Source organism: Theobroma cacao, chromosome 9 (assembly GCF_053813885.1).
Source record: "Theobroma cacao isolate CCN51 chromosome 9, ASM5381388v1, whole genome shotgun sequence".
In the NCBI taxonomy this organism is placed as follows: Eukaryota; Viridiplantae; Streptophyta; class Magnoliopsida; order Malvales; family Malvaceae; genus Theobroma; species Theobroma cacao.
This window is the reverse complement of record NC_142647.1, coordinates 96,099-114,538: the sequence shown is the minus strand read 5'-3', so window position 1 is coordinate 114,538 and position 18,440 is coordinate 96,099. Positions and strand designations below refer to the sequence as shown.

The 18,440-nt window shown below is 36.0% G+C and overlaps 2 protein-coding genes across 4 annotated transcripts; both read left to right on the top strand.

The window, feature by feature from the left end:
* The first annotated feature begins 22 nt into the window (after window positions 1-22).
* Window positions 23-7,433, top strand: LOC18587562 (Protein kinase superfamily protein). 3 transcript variants are annotated; one of them, XM_007011411.3, is made up of 4 exons: window positions 23-283; window positions 754-907; window positions 1,303-2,317; window positions 6,758-7,433. In XM_007011411.3, the coding sequence occupies exons 3-4, from the start codon at window positions 1,398-1,400 to the stop codon at window positions 7,095-7,097; spliced, it is 1,260 nt and encodes a 419-aa protein (XP_007011473.1). In that variant the 5' UTR covers window positions 23-283; window positions 754-907; window positions 1,303-1,397; the 3' UTR covers window positions 7,098-7,433. The 3 variants fall into 3 exon arrangements, with proteins under 3 accessions (XP_007011473.1, XP_007011476.1, XP_007011474.1); XM_007011412.3 differs by lacking the exon at window positions 23-283 and adding an exon at window positions 478-531; XM_007011414.3 differs by lacking the exon at window positions 754-907.
* Window positions 7,434-7,944: 511 nt separating this feature from the next.
* LOC18587561 (Class II aminoacyl-tRNA and biotin synthetases superfamily protein) lies at window positions 7,945-18,211 on the top strand. Its single transcript, XM_007011408.3, has 10 exons — window positions 7,945-8,550; window positions 8,648-8,758; window positions 8,863-8,976; window positions 9,297-9,587; window positions 9,679-9,789; window positions 9,970-10,023; window positions 10,363-10,442; window positions 10,584-10,699; window positions 17,310-17,424; window positions 17,698-18,211. The coding sequence occupies exons 1-10, from the start codon at window positions 8,038-8,040 to the stop codon at window positions 17,822-17,824; spliced, it is 1,632 nt and encodes a 543-aa protein (XP_007011470.3). The 5' UTR covers window positions 7,945-8,037; the 3' UTR covers window positions 17,825-18,211.
* The last annotated feature ends 229 nt before the right edge of the window (window positions 18,212-18,440 follow it).

Genomic DNA, 18,440 nt, shown 5'->3' with positions numbered 1-18,440 from the left:
CTTTGAAAGTAAATGAGAAGCGTGGACTGCTCCTCTCTTCTTCTTCTTCTTCTTCTCCTCCTCCTCCTTCTTCCTCTTCCTTGTTGTTGGTGTTATTTTTGTTCTGTCTCTCTCTTCCGCTCTTCTTTCTTATTTCCAAATCTTTTGCTCCTCTTCTTCTCTTTTTAGGGGTTTTCTTCTCCTTCTCCTTCTTGCGGGACGCATTCGATGAATTTTTCATTAAGTATCTCGATCAGTCGTTATCCAAATTTCGTCCACGTTTTCTCTTTGTAATATATCTCAGGTATGCATTCGATATATTTCCCCCCTCTGAATCCGCTCTCTTGATCACTTCTCAGGCTAAAGTTTTTGCTGCTTTTCTGCAATTTTCTACGCTTCCTTTGATTTTCAGCGTGTTTTGATAATCTGATCTCTGCCTGAAGTTGGCTGATTTATGATGGAATTTGTTATTCTTTAATCATTTTTTTCCTTTAAAAGCAATTGGTATATTTTGATTGGGAAGGATGTGGAACTTGAAATGAAAATGAAAAGGTAAGATTTTTCATTTTCAATTTGTGTTTTGTTGGTCGAATATTTGTAGCTGAATCGTTTTTGTTCTGCTTCACTCTGTACAGTTGTTCTAAGGGCATAGGGGCTTTAGGGCATTTTTTTTACATTTCCAAGTTAAAATTCGTGCCTTTGTTTTTGTACGTATGGAAATAGAATTTTTATCTAAAAGTCTAGTGCTTTGCATTTTCTGCATTTCAATCTCAGCTAACACTGAAGCTTTGAGGGTTTGACTGTTTCTTGAACGGATATTTTTGCTTGCGGGTTCCGATTCAGCTTAAACAATCTGGGATCGAAATAATTGCATTTCTAGGGTTTGCGAGCACCTCCATAGCTTTTCACTTCCCGTAACCAAATTAAGGTTTGTCTTATTTCTTCATTCGGTTCTTTTAAAAGCAAACGTATGAACAATCGTTTCAAAACTGGAAACAAAAGCTAGCTATTTTCTCCTTTTGAAAATCCGTTATTTATATATGAAAAAAATGCAGGGAGCTGGATATTTGGACACTGCTTCCCAAAATATCTTCTCCCTGTAAAATTACTTCTCTCTTTGCATTTCCGATCATCCACTTACCTCCCTTTGCTTGCTAAGGGACACTTTATCTCGCACTTCTTGATTTCTGTCTTTCTCTTGAATTCCTTAACCCAATAAATTAAGTACAAGTGACGTTCTAAAACCCAAGAAGTGCTTGCCTATAATCTTTAGCACTTACTGTCAGGTTGTAACTCACAGGCTTTCATTTTTGTTGGTTTTAGGACATATCCTAAAGAGACTGCGCCATCAAATGAGTGTCAAGAGTTTGGGCTAAGGAGAACTGCTTATCCTGTGTTTAACTTTTGGAGTTTCATTCATGATTGGGAAAATGGTCGAGGGGCCTAAATTTACTGGACTTATGGGAGGAACCAACAACAATGATAACAATTACTTTGATTTTACTCAAGGGTTTTACCAAAAACTTGGTGAGGGCACAAACATGTCTATTGACAGTTTACAGACAAGTAATGCTGGTGGGTCTGTGTCCATGTCAGTCGAAAACAGTAGTGTGGGCTCTAATGATTCTCTAACCCACATTTTAAGCCACCCTGGTCTAAAGCCTGTGAACCGCCACAATTACTCCGTCTCTGTGGGTCAGAGTGTGTTTCGTCCTGGTAAGGTTGGCCATGCACTTAATGATGATGCATTAGCACAAGCATTGATGGATGGTAGGTTTCCAACTGAGGGCTTGGAGAATTATGATGAGTGGACTATTGATTTAAGAAAACTTAATATGGGTACAGCTTTTGCTCAAGGAGCTTTTGGGAAGTTATACAGAGGTACATATAATGGTGAGGATGTTGCGATTAAGATATTGGAAAGGCCAGAGAATAGCCCAGAGAGGGCACAAGTTATGGAGCAGCAGTTTCAGCAGGAAGTTATGATGCTTGCAACACTGAAGCATCCAAATATTGTGCGATTTATTGGGGCATGTCGTAAGCCAATGGTATGGTGCATTGTGACAGAGTATGCAAAGGGAGGCTCAGTTCGACAGTTTCTAACAAGGAGGCAGAATCGTGCCGTGCCATTGAAATTGGCAGTTAAGCAGGCATTGGATGTTGCAAGAGGGATGGCCTATGTTCATGGGCTTGGGTTTATTCACAGGGATTTGAAGTCAGATAACCTTCTAATAGCCGCTGATAAATCAATAAAGATTGCAGATTTTGGTGTCGCACGTATTGAGGTGCAGACTGAGGGTATGACACCAGAGACAGGGACATACCGTTGGATGGCTCCGTAAGTCTTTAGACTATTATATGTTTCAGTTTCTTCCCTGTTACAATATGACATTTTTTTTCATCTTTTTTAGATGATTCTTGCTAGTTGGCATGAACTCTCCAGATTTTTTTTTAAAGAAAAACCTTAAGTTGTGCATACCTTCCAGATAAGGTTTCATGCTCCTTTGTTTAATTAACTTCATCTGTTTGTAGATCATCTTTATATTCTTCTGTTGTGAGTTATGTTAAGGGGTAACTCCTGCAGTGTAAGGTTCTGCTATTTTCTGTTTCCATCTTCTGAGCTTTTAGTTTATATATTCTTTTAGTTTCGTTTTAAAAATGTGAACTAAATTGTTAAACTCTTCTACCTCTTTATCTGAATTCTGAATATGATTATGCTACCCCCTTCGTGCTGACTAGCAGCTACCTTCTAAAATGGATGATGCTTTTGTTTGATAATTTGAAGTAAAGCACTGCCTTCATGACTCTGATTTGATTTAGAATTTTTGAGTTCTCTGTTTTTGGCTGGAACATTTTGAGGTTTAAATAATTTTACATAATTGTTGTCTATCTAGAAGAGTGTTTGGGGTAGGTTTCTGGGGAATGTGCATGTATCATCTTAAACGATTAATTTTTTGATGCCTCACCCTCTCTTTCTCTAACATAAGTGTGAGTGTTGGGGATCTGGATGTCTCGCAGCTTAAAATGAATTAGGCTTCTTTTTGAAGAAAAATAATAGATGTAGCTACTATCTAGTAGTTATTTGATAAATAAAGTACCCATCAAGCATGCATCAATTTAGGTCCTTAAATTAGTTTGGAAGGGTGAATATACTTACTATGAGATTTGAATGTGATAGGATTGTAATATGCGAGGTTGATGTTGAGATCTGGTTCCTATTCATGTTTGGGTGCATTTTAAAGCCACATGTTGAATGGTTTTCATAGGAATATACTATTCTTTCACCCATTATATTCCTACTTACTTTTGGTGTATTTAAAGTTATTTGTTTGGATTGCTTTCGGAGGCCTTTATGATGTACTTGGGATTCACACATATAAAGTGATTTTTTTTCCTCTTTGGTTTCTGCCTTACTCTCCGGATTGCTGTCATACATACCCATTAATTTGTTTCTAAATTAATAAAACTATATAACTATCTATTTAGAATAGTGACCAGTCCTTGTAGTAGACTTTCATATGGCTCAATGACTAGTTGTTGGCAGCAGCACCTATACCATATTGGCTGCGTCAGAGCAAGAGAGGAGTTGCAAAATCTCCCTGGGGATTATTTTGAATTCATAGGTTATTGTTTGCAATGTTTTATCGTACAGCACTGAGGTTGCACTGATAGACAGTTTGTATATATGACTTGGCTCTCTAAATTTAATATGGTTCTGTTCCAAAGAGGCTAATTGCCAAGCATTGGAATCTACCTGTCACATGCGTAGGAACAAACCAGTTCATTATGGCCAAAAGATCTCTCACTCATTTTTTTCAAGCCCTGTCCTATGCTTCGTGTTTCCCCTCTTATCTACTTTAATGTTGTTTGCAGCCTTTACATCATTGTATAATTGTGATGCAGAGAAACAGATGGGTTAAGAGTTGTGTTTTGTTTTTAGTTTAATTTATAATGAAGGCTGGATGGCCAAAGTGAGTGCGTTTCCGGGTGTCTTATGCTTCTGCTTTACACTCAGACTATTCTGCTTTGCCATGCAAGAAAGATTTAGCTTTTCAAGTTTTTCTTTTTTATGCTATGACCTTACTAATTAATAGCATATAGGGGTCCATTCATGGTTGGGAGGTTTCATTATTGTTTTAATTAGGGGAGGTTACTATTTTGTCACATTAAGTTGAGGCAAGGCATTACAGGGTGGAAGACAAAAAGGTGAATCAATGTACTTAATAATGGCCTAAGTTGTGTTGAAGCAAGGGGCTACAAAGACGAAGATGAACAAGTTGTTCAATGCACTCAGTAATGACCTACTCTGAAGCATGCACAAGTAGGGAGATTGCATGCAAGTATGTGTTACCAAGAAATTTCCTAGGTTTAAACTGAGAATAGTTTCTTAGGTTATCTTTGGATAGAGCATTTGACAATTTCTACAGCATTTTAAAACGAGGCAATCCAAAATGCAGCAATTGAAAATGTGTGGTTTAGTTTACTATTCCACAAATTGAAATATTGTTCCTGGGTTATATGATGTAAACAGAAACTTGCCATTTTGCCATCAACAAATCATCCTCCCAATAGCTTCAAACATACTGAGTTTTTTTTCTTTTTCAAAAATGTGCTGAAAGAAGACCAATCTTGAAGCACGACCAGAGAGATATTTGAGTAGAACAAGAAGAAAAAGGTGGCTACCATTACTAGTTCTTTACTGGAAATGGCATCTTGAAGCATAAGAAGGGAAGAAAGCTCACCAGAAGTGGAGTGTAGGATGGGATCTCCGTAGAGTAGGGGGAGGAGAGTGAAAAATATAAAATTTGGTCTTGTTGGAGTCAATAGGAGTTGGAGAAGATATCACTTGCTGTGGTAACAATGAAATTGCTGACAAAAAATTGACTTTCAGCGACAAAGCTTGAGTATATGAGAGTTTCTCTTTCCTTTTTCTTTGTTTTAGTATTTTGTTTTCTAGTTGAAGGAAGAATATAATTTGAAATAACACCTCTTTAGGCTTTGTTTTGAAGCTTTGCTAACCTGTACAGTTCTTGCAGCCATTCTGATTGTGTACAGATATGGATTTGCTCGTGTTTTTGGGCACTTCCATTTTACCTTGAATGAAATTTAATGTTAAAAAAAAAAGGCTTTGTTTTGAAGCAGGTATGTGGTTATCCAAAATTCTGCGATCTTTTACCCACATGATGTAATTTAATTTTTGGAATCTAAAATCCTTCCTCAGTATCAAATCCCTCCAAAAACACTCTCATGTAAGATTGGGAACTGTTGAGGACGAGTATTAAGCAAAATTGTTGTTGTTTTCCCCATTAAATGTGTATCCATAGAAATTAGCGAAAAAAAAATAAAAGTGTATCCATAGAATCTTTGAGAATAGAAATGGTAGGTGTAGGGTGGTGGAAGAATTACCGAAAATTTTAACAAAAGATTATGCAGCCCTCTTAATTGGAAATATTTTATTTGCATTCATTAGATGCAATGATGGAGCGAAAAACCTGAATTAGGGAAGATGAGAAAGTATCATGGATTGTTTTTTTTTTTTTTTTTTTGAAAATAAGTATCATGGATCGTTACCCATAATATTTTTGGTCCTTTTAAGTAAATTGATGTGCACTACATTTCTAGGATTCATCAAATGATTGTTGTATTTCAATGTTAAGATTTCTCTACGAATTATTTTTTCTATTTGCTTTGGTCTTGTTGGTTGCTGAGGGTGGAAAATTTTGTCAACACCTTTGCAGAGGGTTAAGTTCTGACTGGTTTGAAGTACTTGTTTTGAATGAATAATATCAGTTTCGGAATTCAACTTTGATGTAAAGTCAAGAGGTGTATCTATGAGTTGATATAACTATATCCGATAAGGCAGAATGCCATGTCAAGATATGTTCGACCATGTATAAGATATGTAGCTCCTATCAAATTCGAAGTGTCTTAAAGTTGTAGTGTTTGCCATCTGTAGGAAGCTAGAGGCTTACTCATGTGGCCATATTGCACAATTGTTTTTTCTGATCTTAATAATTGTCTAATGACTCTAATTATGGTGGATCAATCTTTTTGACACGGTAGCTTTGACACTCGATGCATTTTACCATGAGTTAATCCATTGCTGTGGTTACCTTAAGGGATCAATTAATTTACTGCTTCAATTAATAGTGTGTTGAACCTTAATGGCTTGTCTGAAATTATTTTGCCCCGATAGGGTGATTTTTGTGGAGGAATTCTTGAGCATTGCTCATGTTTTATGCTGTGTCAATATCCATGTGTAGTTATGAGCCTAATTTTCAGAGGATTGAGGTGCAGACATGATTTATTCTGGTGTATATCTAGCAGCCATAGTCAATAGAACAGGTTGAGGCATGAAATTGTTTATTTGTTATTCCTCTTCGTTGTGTGCGTGACTTAGTATGCACTGCTAGAGTGCTTCCCTACTGTTAGAGAAACTAGTTGACAGCATTTCATCAGTGCATCTTGTGACTCTCTGCTTGCCATGTTGCTAGAATGTTTCTAGTAGAATTGTTTTCCTGTTTCAAATGGAGTATTGGAAACTGATTTGCACCTTATGTATAACTACATGGTGGTGCTCAATGGTGCACTTGTTTGGGCATTTAGTTTGTCATTAGTTGTCACTGAATTTTCTTCTCCATGAAACTGCATTAATATGCTGACCATTTGACTCTGGTATCCATATTGTCTATCTGTTAAGTATATTGTTTGGTTTTGTTCTTTATTTATGTTAGTAATACAGTTGGTTTTGATTCCATGCTTGTGTTTGCTGTTTCAGAGAGATGATACAACATCGGCCCTACACGCAAAAAGTAGATGTGTATAGTTTTGGAATTGTACTTTGGGAGCTTATCACTGGCTTGCTTCCCTTCCAGAACATGACTGCAGTGCAGGCAGCATTTGCCGTGGTGAACAAGGGTGTAAGGCCGGTCATTCCAAATGATTGTCTCCCTGTGCTGAGTGAGATCATGACACGTTGCTGGGACACTAACCCAGAAGTTCGTCCTCCCTTCACTGAGATTGTGAAGATGCTTGAGAATGCTGAAAATGAGATAATGACAACTGTTCGTAAGGCCCGCTTCAGGTGTTGCATGACTCAACCAATGACAATCGACTGATCCAGAATAGGAGAGTGAAGAACAGAAGATAAAGGAAAAGAGGATATAAATGAAAATGAAAAGGAAAAACAGGAGCAGTAAGAATTTACATATAAGTTCATGTATGTATCAGTATTTTTACTTTTTTTTTTGTCCTTTTAAGTTGGAGATAGGAGAAGGTAACTATTGAGACTGGTGGTTTCTGGATTTTGGTGTCAACTGTACTTGGACTAGTGGTGTTGTAGTTGTAGTAGTGAAGGGGATCATTGATGTGGTTACCCTGTGTAGCTATATATATGGGGCCTGGCATATCTGTTACTCTTTGATTGTTTAAATGCAGGTTCTCAATTGGGTAAACTTGTTATTTTTCATTTATGTTTATGAGCAGATGTTCAGTGGTGCATGGTATTTGTATCAATAGCTATTTCTGCGTGCTGATTATTTTCTTTGAATTGGGTCCTCATGAGTGTGATCCAGGCCGGGCAAGTAACCACTCCTGCTGGGACATTCTACTTGACATTTCCTTCTGGGTTTTTGTTATTTGATTTTGGTTTTTATTCAAATTCTATAAAAATAAATAAATAAATAAATAAATAAATTGGAACTTGAGATCTTTTATTTCTTTATTAAAAAAGGAAAAAACGTAACCCACTTAAAAGCCCCCATTTTCTTTTAATCATTTTCAAATTTAAAACTGGGTATTTTTTCATTTCTTTGATTGGATAATTAACGAATTTCGAATGTTAAACTCATTTTTTAATCGCCTTTCAGAGAAAGTTTACTCCTCGACGGATTAGCATTTTTCGGACTAAATGCCCCCTGCTGACTATTCTAATTTACAACCCTACCCATATAAAACCTTTCTTTTCTGCCCTCTTTTCCTCTTCCTTCCCTCTCTCTAACTCTGCCGTCCGCTCCGCCATCCCCACCACCTTTCCAGCTTCTTTTCTCTATCATCATCATGTCATCGGAAGCGGAAGAGCCCAACTTGAGCAAGAAGGCTGCCAAAAAGGAAGCTGCTAAGCTTGAGAAGTTGCGTCGCCGACAGGAAGCCGCTTCCCTGGCCTCCTCGGCTTCTTCCCTCTCCGTTGACGAGGAGGACCCCCATTCCTCCAACTATGGCGACGTCCCTCTCCCCGAGCTCAAGTCCTGCTCCCAAGCCGATGCTGGCAATTGGAGCCGAGCCGTTGCATCAATGGTTAGGACTCAAGTTGGAGCCCTTACCCAGGAGTTGAAGGAGAAGGAGGTGCTAATACGGGGGCGAGCCCACACAATACGACCGGTGGGGAAAAATATGGCCTTCCTGGTTGTCAGGAAGAAGGGATTCACTGTCCAGTGCTTGGCTGCCACGCAATCAATGGGAGTGAGTCGACAAATGGTGAAGTTTGTAGCTGGACTTAACCGAGAGTCCATCGTAGACGTAATCGGTGTGGTATCTGTCCCTGGGAATCCCATCAAGGGAACCACGCAGCAGGTAGTAGTACCTTCTTCTATAGTAATAAAGCCTTGCTTTCTTTGTTTTTTAAATAATATCAAGTATCCATCAGTCACCTCTTTTTTAATTGTTTCAGGTCGAAATTCAAGTTAGAAAATTATATTGTGTGAATAAAGCCATGCCCACCTTACCCATTAATATTGAGGATGCTGCTCGAAGTGATGTTGAAATTGAAAATGCTTTGCAAGTATGTTATATACCCTTTGCATTCACGCCTTTTTATTTTGGTATGCAATATATTATATATACATAGTAATATTCTCAACCATATTATCATTTATTCTACTACAGGCTGGAGAGCAACTTCCTCGTGTCAATCAGGATACACGTTTGAACTTCAGAGTTATTGATATTCGAACCCCTGCTAATCAAGGGATTTTCCGCATCCAAAGCCAAGTTGGAAATGTCAGTCTTTGAGTCTTTGCCAATCTTATGACATTTTCTTTTTTAATACTATATGATTACAAAAATTGCTGCATGCTATTGTGTCTGCAACATTTTTAATTTAATAGGTTTGGATATGCTTTGAAATGCATTTCGATCAACTGTTAAGATCTTCAAGTTGAACTATGAGAGTGGTTTCACTATGTGATTGTTGATTTTCATCCACCATATTTTATGTGGCCTCTAATTGCTGAAGCTTATTATTATTTGCTTCCTTTCCCAGTTGCATCTTAGTGCTAAACTTGTAAATGGCTTCTTAAACAAGTTGAAAAGTTCTGCAGATATTTAGGCAGTTCTTGCTATCAGAGGATTTTGTTGAAATCCACACCCCAAAGCTGATAGCAGGCTCTAGTGAAGGTGGTTCTGCTGTTTTTAAACTTGACTACAAAGGGCAACCTGCATGTCTGGCCCAGTCTCCTCAACTTCACAAGCAAATGTCAATCTGTGGTGATTTTGATCGGGTTTTCGAGATCGGTGCTGTTTATAGAGCTGAGGATTCCTACACTCATAGGCATTTGTGCGAGTTTACGGGTCTTGATGTTGAAATGGAGATTGAGAAGCACTACTCTGAGGTACAATTAATGGTTGTTGTCTTGAGTCATGACTACCTGAAAACTTTGTGATTGTTTATATTTTAATGACCAATTGAGCCTCTATGCACAGGTGATGGACATTGTGGACCGATTATTTGTTACAATGTTTGATAGTTTGAATGAGAGGTGTGAGATGGAACTTGAAGCTGTGGCGAGGCAGTATCCCTTTGAACCTTTGAAGGTCTTTATCCACTTTTCAGAATTACTATGCTTTTATTGCTATTAAGTGATTGTATCTTTTGGAATTAATAAATATACTTGTATTAGTCTGTTAAAAATAAGTGGAATAGATAGAAACGTAGCAATGTTAATCACTTTGATTTGAATGGATATTCTATTGTTGACATTTATAAATGTGCAGTACAAGCCAAATACCCTGCGACTTACATTTGAAGAAGGAGTTCAGATGCTGAAGGTAATCTTAAATCTTTATTACTATTTAAATTTAAGTCGCATGTTGCTATATTTTTCCTTTTTTATTTGTAAACATGTCAAAAAGGGAATAGGTGAAATAAATCATTGTGTTGACCTAAAATACATGTACAATAAAAATAAATTAGAATGACCATAAAAAAGAGCATTAAGAGGCAGATGAAAGTAGCTTGGTTAAGTTGTTATGCTTTAATGGGACACCATGGATTATTTATAGATCTGTTGTATGTTATGAAATGGGCATGCCATTTTTAAGTTGGCTTTGGTTTTATCTTCTCAGAGGATACTTTACCTTCTCTCAAACTTTTGTGTGTTTGTTCAGGATGCTGGTGTGGAAGTTGATCCTCTTGGGGACTTAAATACAGAAGCAGAAAGAAAATTGGGCCAGCTAGTTTTGGAGAAGTAATATATTACTTTTACTTATTTCTTGTCCCTTACATTTTTGTCTGTCACTCCTTTGTTTCTTTTTACTGAATGCGATATTTTAAGTTTTAAATTTTGTATAATTGTGAGAAGGAACTAAAATTATACTGTGTATCATAGGTACGGCACTGAATTCTATATTCTGCATCGCTATCCTTTGGCTGTAAGGCCATTCTACACCATGCCTTGCTATGATGATTCCCTTTATAGTAATTCATTTGATGTCTTCATTCGAGGTAATCCGTGAGATCAATTTTTTTCTTGTGTGTGGATTTTTTCCTATTTTTAATTTCTTAGTTTCGCTACATTTGTTGTGCTTAAGTATGTTTTGGTTGGAGGTTTTACTTTTTTGATTTCTTCACATGGTTTCTGCTTCCGTGTCTCATGGTATTCTTTTGCCAAAATTTAATCATGTGAGGATTTTGGTTTAGTTGGTATTGATAGTGCCAAGAATGACTTGGAATTGTTAACAGTTATGTTAGTGTCAAGAATAACTATTTTATAAATAAATAATGAGTGGGAATGTTAAATGAAACAAGAAATGATCTTCAAGAATATTTAGAATACTCCTGATGTGGCTGTTGTGTTGCATGGATGAAGTTGTAAATCAATCCATGGTGATAGTAGAAAGATTGAGGTGGTAATTGAGAAACAAGAGGTTTAGTTGATTGAAATAATTATTGTAGATGCCTAATTTTGTTAACTATTATTTCTGAAGTAGCGTTACAGAAAAAATTACATTATGGGTGTTCTAGTGCATAAGCGCTTGGTGTCGTTACAAGCGTAGAAATACCCAGGGGAGTTCTAAGCACGAAAGTGCCTAGTGTACTTTCAAGCACGGAAGCGTCCATGTGCGTTTCAAGCACGAAAGTGCCTAGGGGCGTTCTAAGCACATAAGTGGCATGAGTGTTCCAAGCACGAAAACACCTAAGAACAATCATATGGGGAAGTGAAAGTAACTTAGAACGAGTGACAGGGTTCATGAGTTACCTTCACATTTGAGATGTATTAGAGAACTTGGCTTGATGGCTCAGGTATGGAAATAGTTAAGGACTTCTTTTAAATTTTTTTTTAAAGTACATGTGCTTTACTATTTTTTTTCTTTCTTTCTTAAGAGTACACGTGTTGCACTATCAAATGTCACTACTCCATTATTCAAAACAACGCTCATTACCCAACTACAAGATCATTCTCTTAATATCTCATAAGTTATTCTTTGACGTGTTCTTCCATGATAAGTACGTTTTCTTATGATTGAGCTTCATATCCGATAAGTTGTTCTTTAATGTGCTCTTCTATGGCAAGCACATTCTTCATAATTGAATGTGTTCTCCCAACTACTCTTACGAAAAGAAAGTGTTCTTGTTCAGTATAAATATAAGGGCCTTGGAGGTTAGAGGAGAGAAATTATTAGAAACCTAGCAGAGATTATCTAAAAAGCTCTTTTGAGACTCCTCCGAACATTCTTTTTATTCAGCCCTTCACATTCGTTGTAATTTGTCACTTCTTTCATTTTTTTTATCCCTCACCACTTGTCACCAAAGCATTTCTGCTTCAAGGACTGCTCTAGTCTTTCTCTCTACCACCTCCAGTGCATTCCGATTCACTTATTGCAGCATGTCTTTTTTCCTTACCAAAAGAACCCTCTACATTTTAACGACTTCACTTAAGAGGAGTGATTGCAGTAAGTGAAAGTTATCGAAAATTTTTTGTTAGAAGATATGGTGAGTTCTCTAAACAACCAAGAAATACCCGTCCCTACTTATGTTTAGGAGCTCATGAAAATGCTCCAAGCTTCCCAAGAAAGGATGCAAGTCTTGGAAAAAAACAACGAACGGATGATGGAGAACATCGCTCAGTTTGCATCCTCAATTGTCACAACTTCTCAACCTTAACCAATGCCAACACATAATGACGAAAATGCGACTAACGTGGTCATCAATATGAACGAAAATGGAGGAAATGGAGAGAACATGATCGACTCACTTCACAATACCACTAATCCCTTTATTGTTGAATCTCACTACAACAAGTCCTTCAATCTTTACTCAGAGCTTTGTCACAAAGGTAGAGCTTGAAAAGTTGCTCAATCAGAAGAATAAGAGTCAACTTTTCAAAGTTTAATCTTAAGTAGCCCTATTCTGCCAGCAGAGCTGTCAAGCCATATCCCAAGTATTATACTAGTCTAAAATTTAAGCAATTCAATGGCTAAAACGGTGATGCTTGAGAACATGTCATGAAGTTTGTGGAGACCTTTGGAGTAGTGGGATTGGATGATGATTTGAAGTTAAAGGAATTCTCTAAGTCTCTTATCGAAAAAACCTACACTTGTTATGTCAATCTTACTCTTGGTTCTGTACAATCATAGGTTCAAATGTGCAGGATGTTTGGGGAAAAGTTCTTCTTTATCCAAGAAAAGTAATTCTTATTGACTTGGAAAGAGAGTAACAGAATTTAAAAGATCTCATGGAATACATCCAACACTTCAAAGAAAGGATGCTAGACATACAAGATTCCCATGATGGGAAAGAGCTAGTCAAAATTTGCATTCAAAGTATGTTTGATGAATATAAGGTACATTTGGAAAACTTACTTTTTCTTACTCTTGTCACTTTAGTTGAAGCTGCACGACGAGCCAACAATACGATTCTTAGGCAGTAGGGAGCTAGTCGTGTTGTGAGGAGAAATACCCCAACAGTAAACGCAATTCAAGGAAGAGATAGAGAGAGAAGAAACCATCGACCTCTTTTACGTCCTAAAAGAGACAATCTAAGAAGAGGATAAGAAGATGAGATTGATTCTCCATCACCATTCTCAATCTCATTAGTTAGAGCGTTTCTCCACGAATGGATAAAGGATGGACAAGTGAACTTACCTTATGTTTTACTACCACTAACAACAGAAGAAAAGTCTAATCTAAGGTATTGTGACTATCATTGTACAATTAGTCATTCATTTGATGAATGTAGAGATCTACGCAAAATGTTTTATAAAAGAGTGCAACCAGGAGAAATAATGGTTAGAAATAACAAGATCTAGAATAACCAATTTCTCGCTCATCCATGATTTCTATGATTTCTACTACCGATTATTTCATGTATTCAAAATTTAATATTTGCAAAAGAGAAGTCATTTTTCAACTGTAAGCTTTATCGTTCTTGTTTTGGTTGTAATGTTATTGTTGCACTTGGTCACAAGCTTTATCGCTCATTCTTTGACTATATAATTCATCGCTCATATTTCAGTTGCATGCTTTATCGCTCATAATTTGGCTGTAATGATATTATGCTATTAGTCATTAGCTTTATCAATAACTTCTTGACCATAGCTTGTTATTCAGAAATAGGTTGCAGCTTTAAATGTTTATATAAAAGGATGTGTTATTCTCTTTCATATTAAGTTGAGGATTATTCTTCTTAATGTGAAGTGGATAACCCCTTTTCAGCTGCGCAGTGATACATGCGAAACGGTCATGTTTGTAAAGAGTGAAATATGGAATAGAGTATCTCAGTTTATAAGTGACGAAATTAAACCATGAAGAAAGCAAAGTAAGTGTTTAGTATAGAAAACAAGTCTACAAAAGAACAAGAACAAGAAATTTTGAGTGGAGGAAGATCTCTCATGCTCAAAATTAAAAAGGCTATCTAATTTTCTTTGCAACTCCATCTCTCGATCTCTTTGTAAAGCCATCTATTCGCTCCAAAAGCTCTAAGTTTTGCAATAAGAATAGAATGTCATGAAAGCCTTCCAAATGAGTGTCTAAAGCATTAAGTCTACAACCTATCATTGGAAAAGACAACACATGGAAATAAGAAGCATTGTGAGTTGTATTCAAAACACCCAAGAAAAGAAGCATTGTGAGTTGTATTAGAACACCTCTTGCAGAAAAAGTATTGTGAGTAGTATTCAGAACACCCCTAAGAGAAGAAACATTGATAGAACACCCCTAAGAGAAGAAACATTGATTGAACGCCTTCTATCTGGAGCTGTTTCAGTACAAATGCGGACTCAATGATAGCCAACAGAAGCACATGGATACCTATCCGCTTGGTTTACATGTATTACTTCCCAGAAGCAATCCTCTCCTCCTTCCCTAATGACATCATCATCCCACTTTTCAGGCATAGGAGAAGCTTTGCTAGTCCTTTTTACTCACATTTTCTTAGAAAGAGAAGCTATATCAATATTCTTGTTTTTAAGAGCAACTCTACCACACTCACTGTAGCGAACTCTTGGTGCAAAATAAGTCTTAGTCATCAGATGAAAAAGTGAAACTCCTTAACACTAAATAAATAAGTATTCATACATTATTATTACTTATTCATTATCATTCTTACCTACGCATTATTATGTTTTTAAAATTACATTAATGTTTCATCTTTGTTTGTTTATTCATATTTTTATACTAATGTCCCATGGTTGTTTATTATCTTTATGCCAAACAAAGCATGTAGAAAAATATATTAATCATTAAATATATACATAAAGAAAATTTGATTAAGATGCTAGTTTCGTAAAAAAAAAAAAACCTTTTGTACAAAAAGTTATGTTGCAAAATAAATAATAAAAAAATAAAAATAAAATCTTTCATTTCTCCCTTATAAAAGTAATATTTAAAAAAAGAAACAAGAAGAAACAATATAAAAAATATATAAAATATTGTTGTAAAGAAAACTTGTTCAAAGAAATTTGAGAAGTTGATTGTGAATTTCTGCAAAATTATTAGACTTTGAGGAATTATTTTTCTAGTAAGAATCTAACATTTTAAATTTTCTTACTATTTTTTTTTTACATTTCCTTGTTTCCCGCATATCTCTACTTTTTTTTTTCTACAGTTTTTATCAATGGCAAGGAATTACTTCATAAATCTAACAAGACATGTTATTAATCACAATATTTTCATTATATATGAAATTTTTATTTTCAATAATAAAATTATCATGCAGGGGTAAAATTATGCTAAATGTTTTTGAAGGGCATAAAGCATAAGGGCATTCTAAGCGCGAAAGTGCCTGAGGGCGTTCTAAGCGTAGAAGCGCTTAAGGGAGTTTTAAGCGTGGAAGCACCCAAGGGGGTTCCAAGCGCGAAAGCTTCCAAGGTGTTTCAAGCGTTGAAGTACTGAAGGAAGGTCCAAGCGCGGAAGTGCCTAAAGGTCTTCTAAGCGTAGAAGCGGTCAGGGATGTTTCAATTGCAAAAGCACCCAAGGGCGTTTCAATTGCAAAACCCCCGAGGGCATTCCAATTGCGAAAAGCTCCCAAGAACGTTCTTAAGTGCGTAATAATAATAATAATAATTTGTAAGTTATTATTTGAAAAATATAAAAATAATATATATATTTCATGCGTAAAACTCTTCATAAGAACTTTTATGCAGGGGGCAACATATAAATGCTCATTTTTTTCTAATTATTATTTTTGAAGTAATGTGCTATAGAAAAAATTACATTAGGGACGTTCTAGTGCATAAGTGCTTGGAGTCGTTTCAAGCGTGGAAGTGCCCAAGGGCGTTTTAAGTGTGAAAATGCTCATGGGAGTTCCAAAGGCGAAAGCATCCAGGGGAGTTCCAAGCACAGAAGCTTTTAGGGGCGTTCTAAGCGTGAAAGCGCCTAGGGGTGTTTGGAGCGTGGAAGTGCCCAAGAGCGTTCTAAGCTCGAAAGCGCCTAGGAACAAATATTTATATGAAGAAGTGCAAGTAACTCAGAACGAGTGATGAGGTTCATGAGTTACTTTCGCTTTTAAGATGTTTTATAAAGCTTGGTTTGGTGACTCAAATATAGAGAGAGTTAAGAGGACTTTTTTTTAATCTTTTCTTAAAGTACATGTGATTTACCTTTTTTTTCTTTTTTTCTTAAGAGTACACGCAGTGCACCATCAAGTGTCACTATTCCACTATCTAAAATTAATGTCTACTACCCAACTACATGGTCATTCTCTTAATATCTCGTGAGTCATTCTTCAACGTGTTCTTTCATGATAAGTACGTTCTCCTATGATTGAGTTTCATATCCAATAAGTTGTTCTTTTAACGTGCTTTTTTATGATAAGCATGTTATGATTGAACGTGTTCTCCTAATTACTTTTAAGAAAAGAAAGTGTTCTTGTTCAGAATAAATATGAGAGCCTTGGAGATTGGAAGAGAAGGAGAAATTATTAGAAACCCAATAGAGATTATCCTAAAAGCTCACTCGAGATTCCTCTAAACAATTTTTTTATTCCGCCCTTTCTATTTGTCGCAATCCGTCGCTTCCTCCACCTGTTCTTATTCTTCATCACCTGCCACTAAATCACTTAAGCTTCAAGGATTGCTCCTATTTTTCTCTTGGTCGCCTTTAGTGCATTCCGATTCACTCATTGCAACACGTCTTCTCTCTACCAAAATAACTCTTTACAATTACTTTTTAAATAACTTTAAAAAGAATTATCATTCTCATGTTGAATGTGCATTTAATGCTTGTTCTCTGCTTTTATCCCTTGACATGATATAATGCATTCATGGTGGTATTTGAGAAACAAGAGGTTTAGTGGATTGAAATAATCACTTTTTGGATAGCTGTAAAAAGAATTATCATGCTCATGATGAAGACGCATTTAATGTTTTCTTTTTTTTTATTCCCTTGAAATGACATAATGGCATTCATGTCCTTTTCTTTCTTGGCTTATATTTGTTGTTATCTTTGTGTTTGCCCTTTTGGTGTGATTTTCAGCTTATGATTCTCCCCATTGATGCTTATAGTAATGTTTAATTATAATAATTTTATTAATGAAAGGAAAATTTCTTTTAGTTGAGCCCTTTTCATTTGTGTTATTCAATTGATTGAAACTTGTGGAACTGTTCATTATCCTTTAGGCGAGGAGATAATTTCCGGAGCCCAGCGTATACATGTACCAGAGTTCTTGGCAGAACGTGCACAGGCATGTGGAATCGATGTCAATACAATATCAACCTATATTGATTCTTTTAGGTACTTTTAAGCACCATTATCTATTACCTTGCTTTCTTTCTTATATCTTTTGGAATTGTCACTTGAGTAAATTTTAATTGTGAATATTGCCAATTTTTTCTTTTATACCTTAACTTACAGTCTGGGATGCAGATAAGTTAGTGCTGATCATAATATTTGTTTATCAATGTTTGTATAAATGGCATCTGCTATTTTGTTGAAGCTTTTCTTGGTGTTTACAGGATTGAATTGCTTAGAGTTTTTAATGTGCTCATTTGCTCTACTTTTATACAGATATGGTGCGCCTCCACATGGTGGGTTTGGAGTTGGACTGGAGCGTGTCGTGATGCTTTTTTGTGGTCTGGGTAACATTCGCAAAACTTCGCTTTTCCCTCGTGATCCACAAAGAATCGCCCCCTGATGACATTTTAGAGTAGTGCTTCAGCCCATGTTCCATAAAGATTTTCTTGAAGTTTGGTGCTTATAAGTGTTATTTTGGATAGAGTTAAAAAGGGTTCTTATTATGCTTTTATCTTTGAAAAATATATGACATGGTAAAACAGTAGTTTTTCCCTCCCACTTTACTTTTAATCATGTTCACATAATTGTATTTGAGTAGTCGTGCTGTGCAACACATGGATTCATTAACTCACCCTTGTTATGTTGTTGAGTTCATATCAGAGAGGGCCAGGTTTGTAGCATGGCTAGTCCTTGCCTGCTTTATTCATAACCTTGTTTTGTGATTGAGTCTCTTTGAGCATAGTGTACGTATATAGTGTTTGATGAGTTAATATGCTCATTCATGAAATGATGCGTATGTTTGTCACATGGTTAAATTTACTTTTGTATTGCTCAAAAGAAGTTTGCTACAAACTTAAATTTGTTATGAAATAAATCTTAAAAGAACAATTATAAAAGAAATATAAGAGAAAATATTTTGAGGAAGTAAGAAGATTTTATTCAAATATGTATTTACAAGTGAAGTGAGATATCTATTTATAGGTCAATAATCTCTTGAATTATAGTCTTAATCTAAT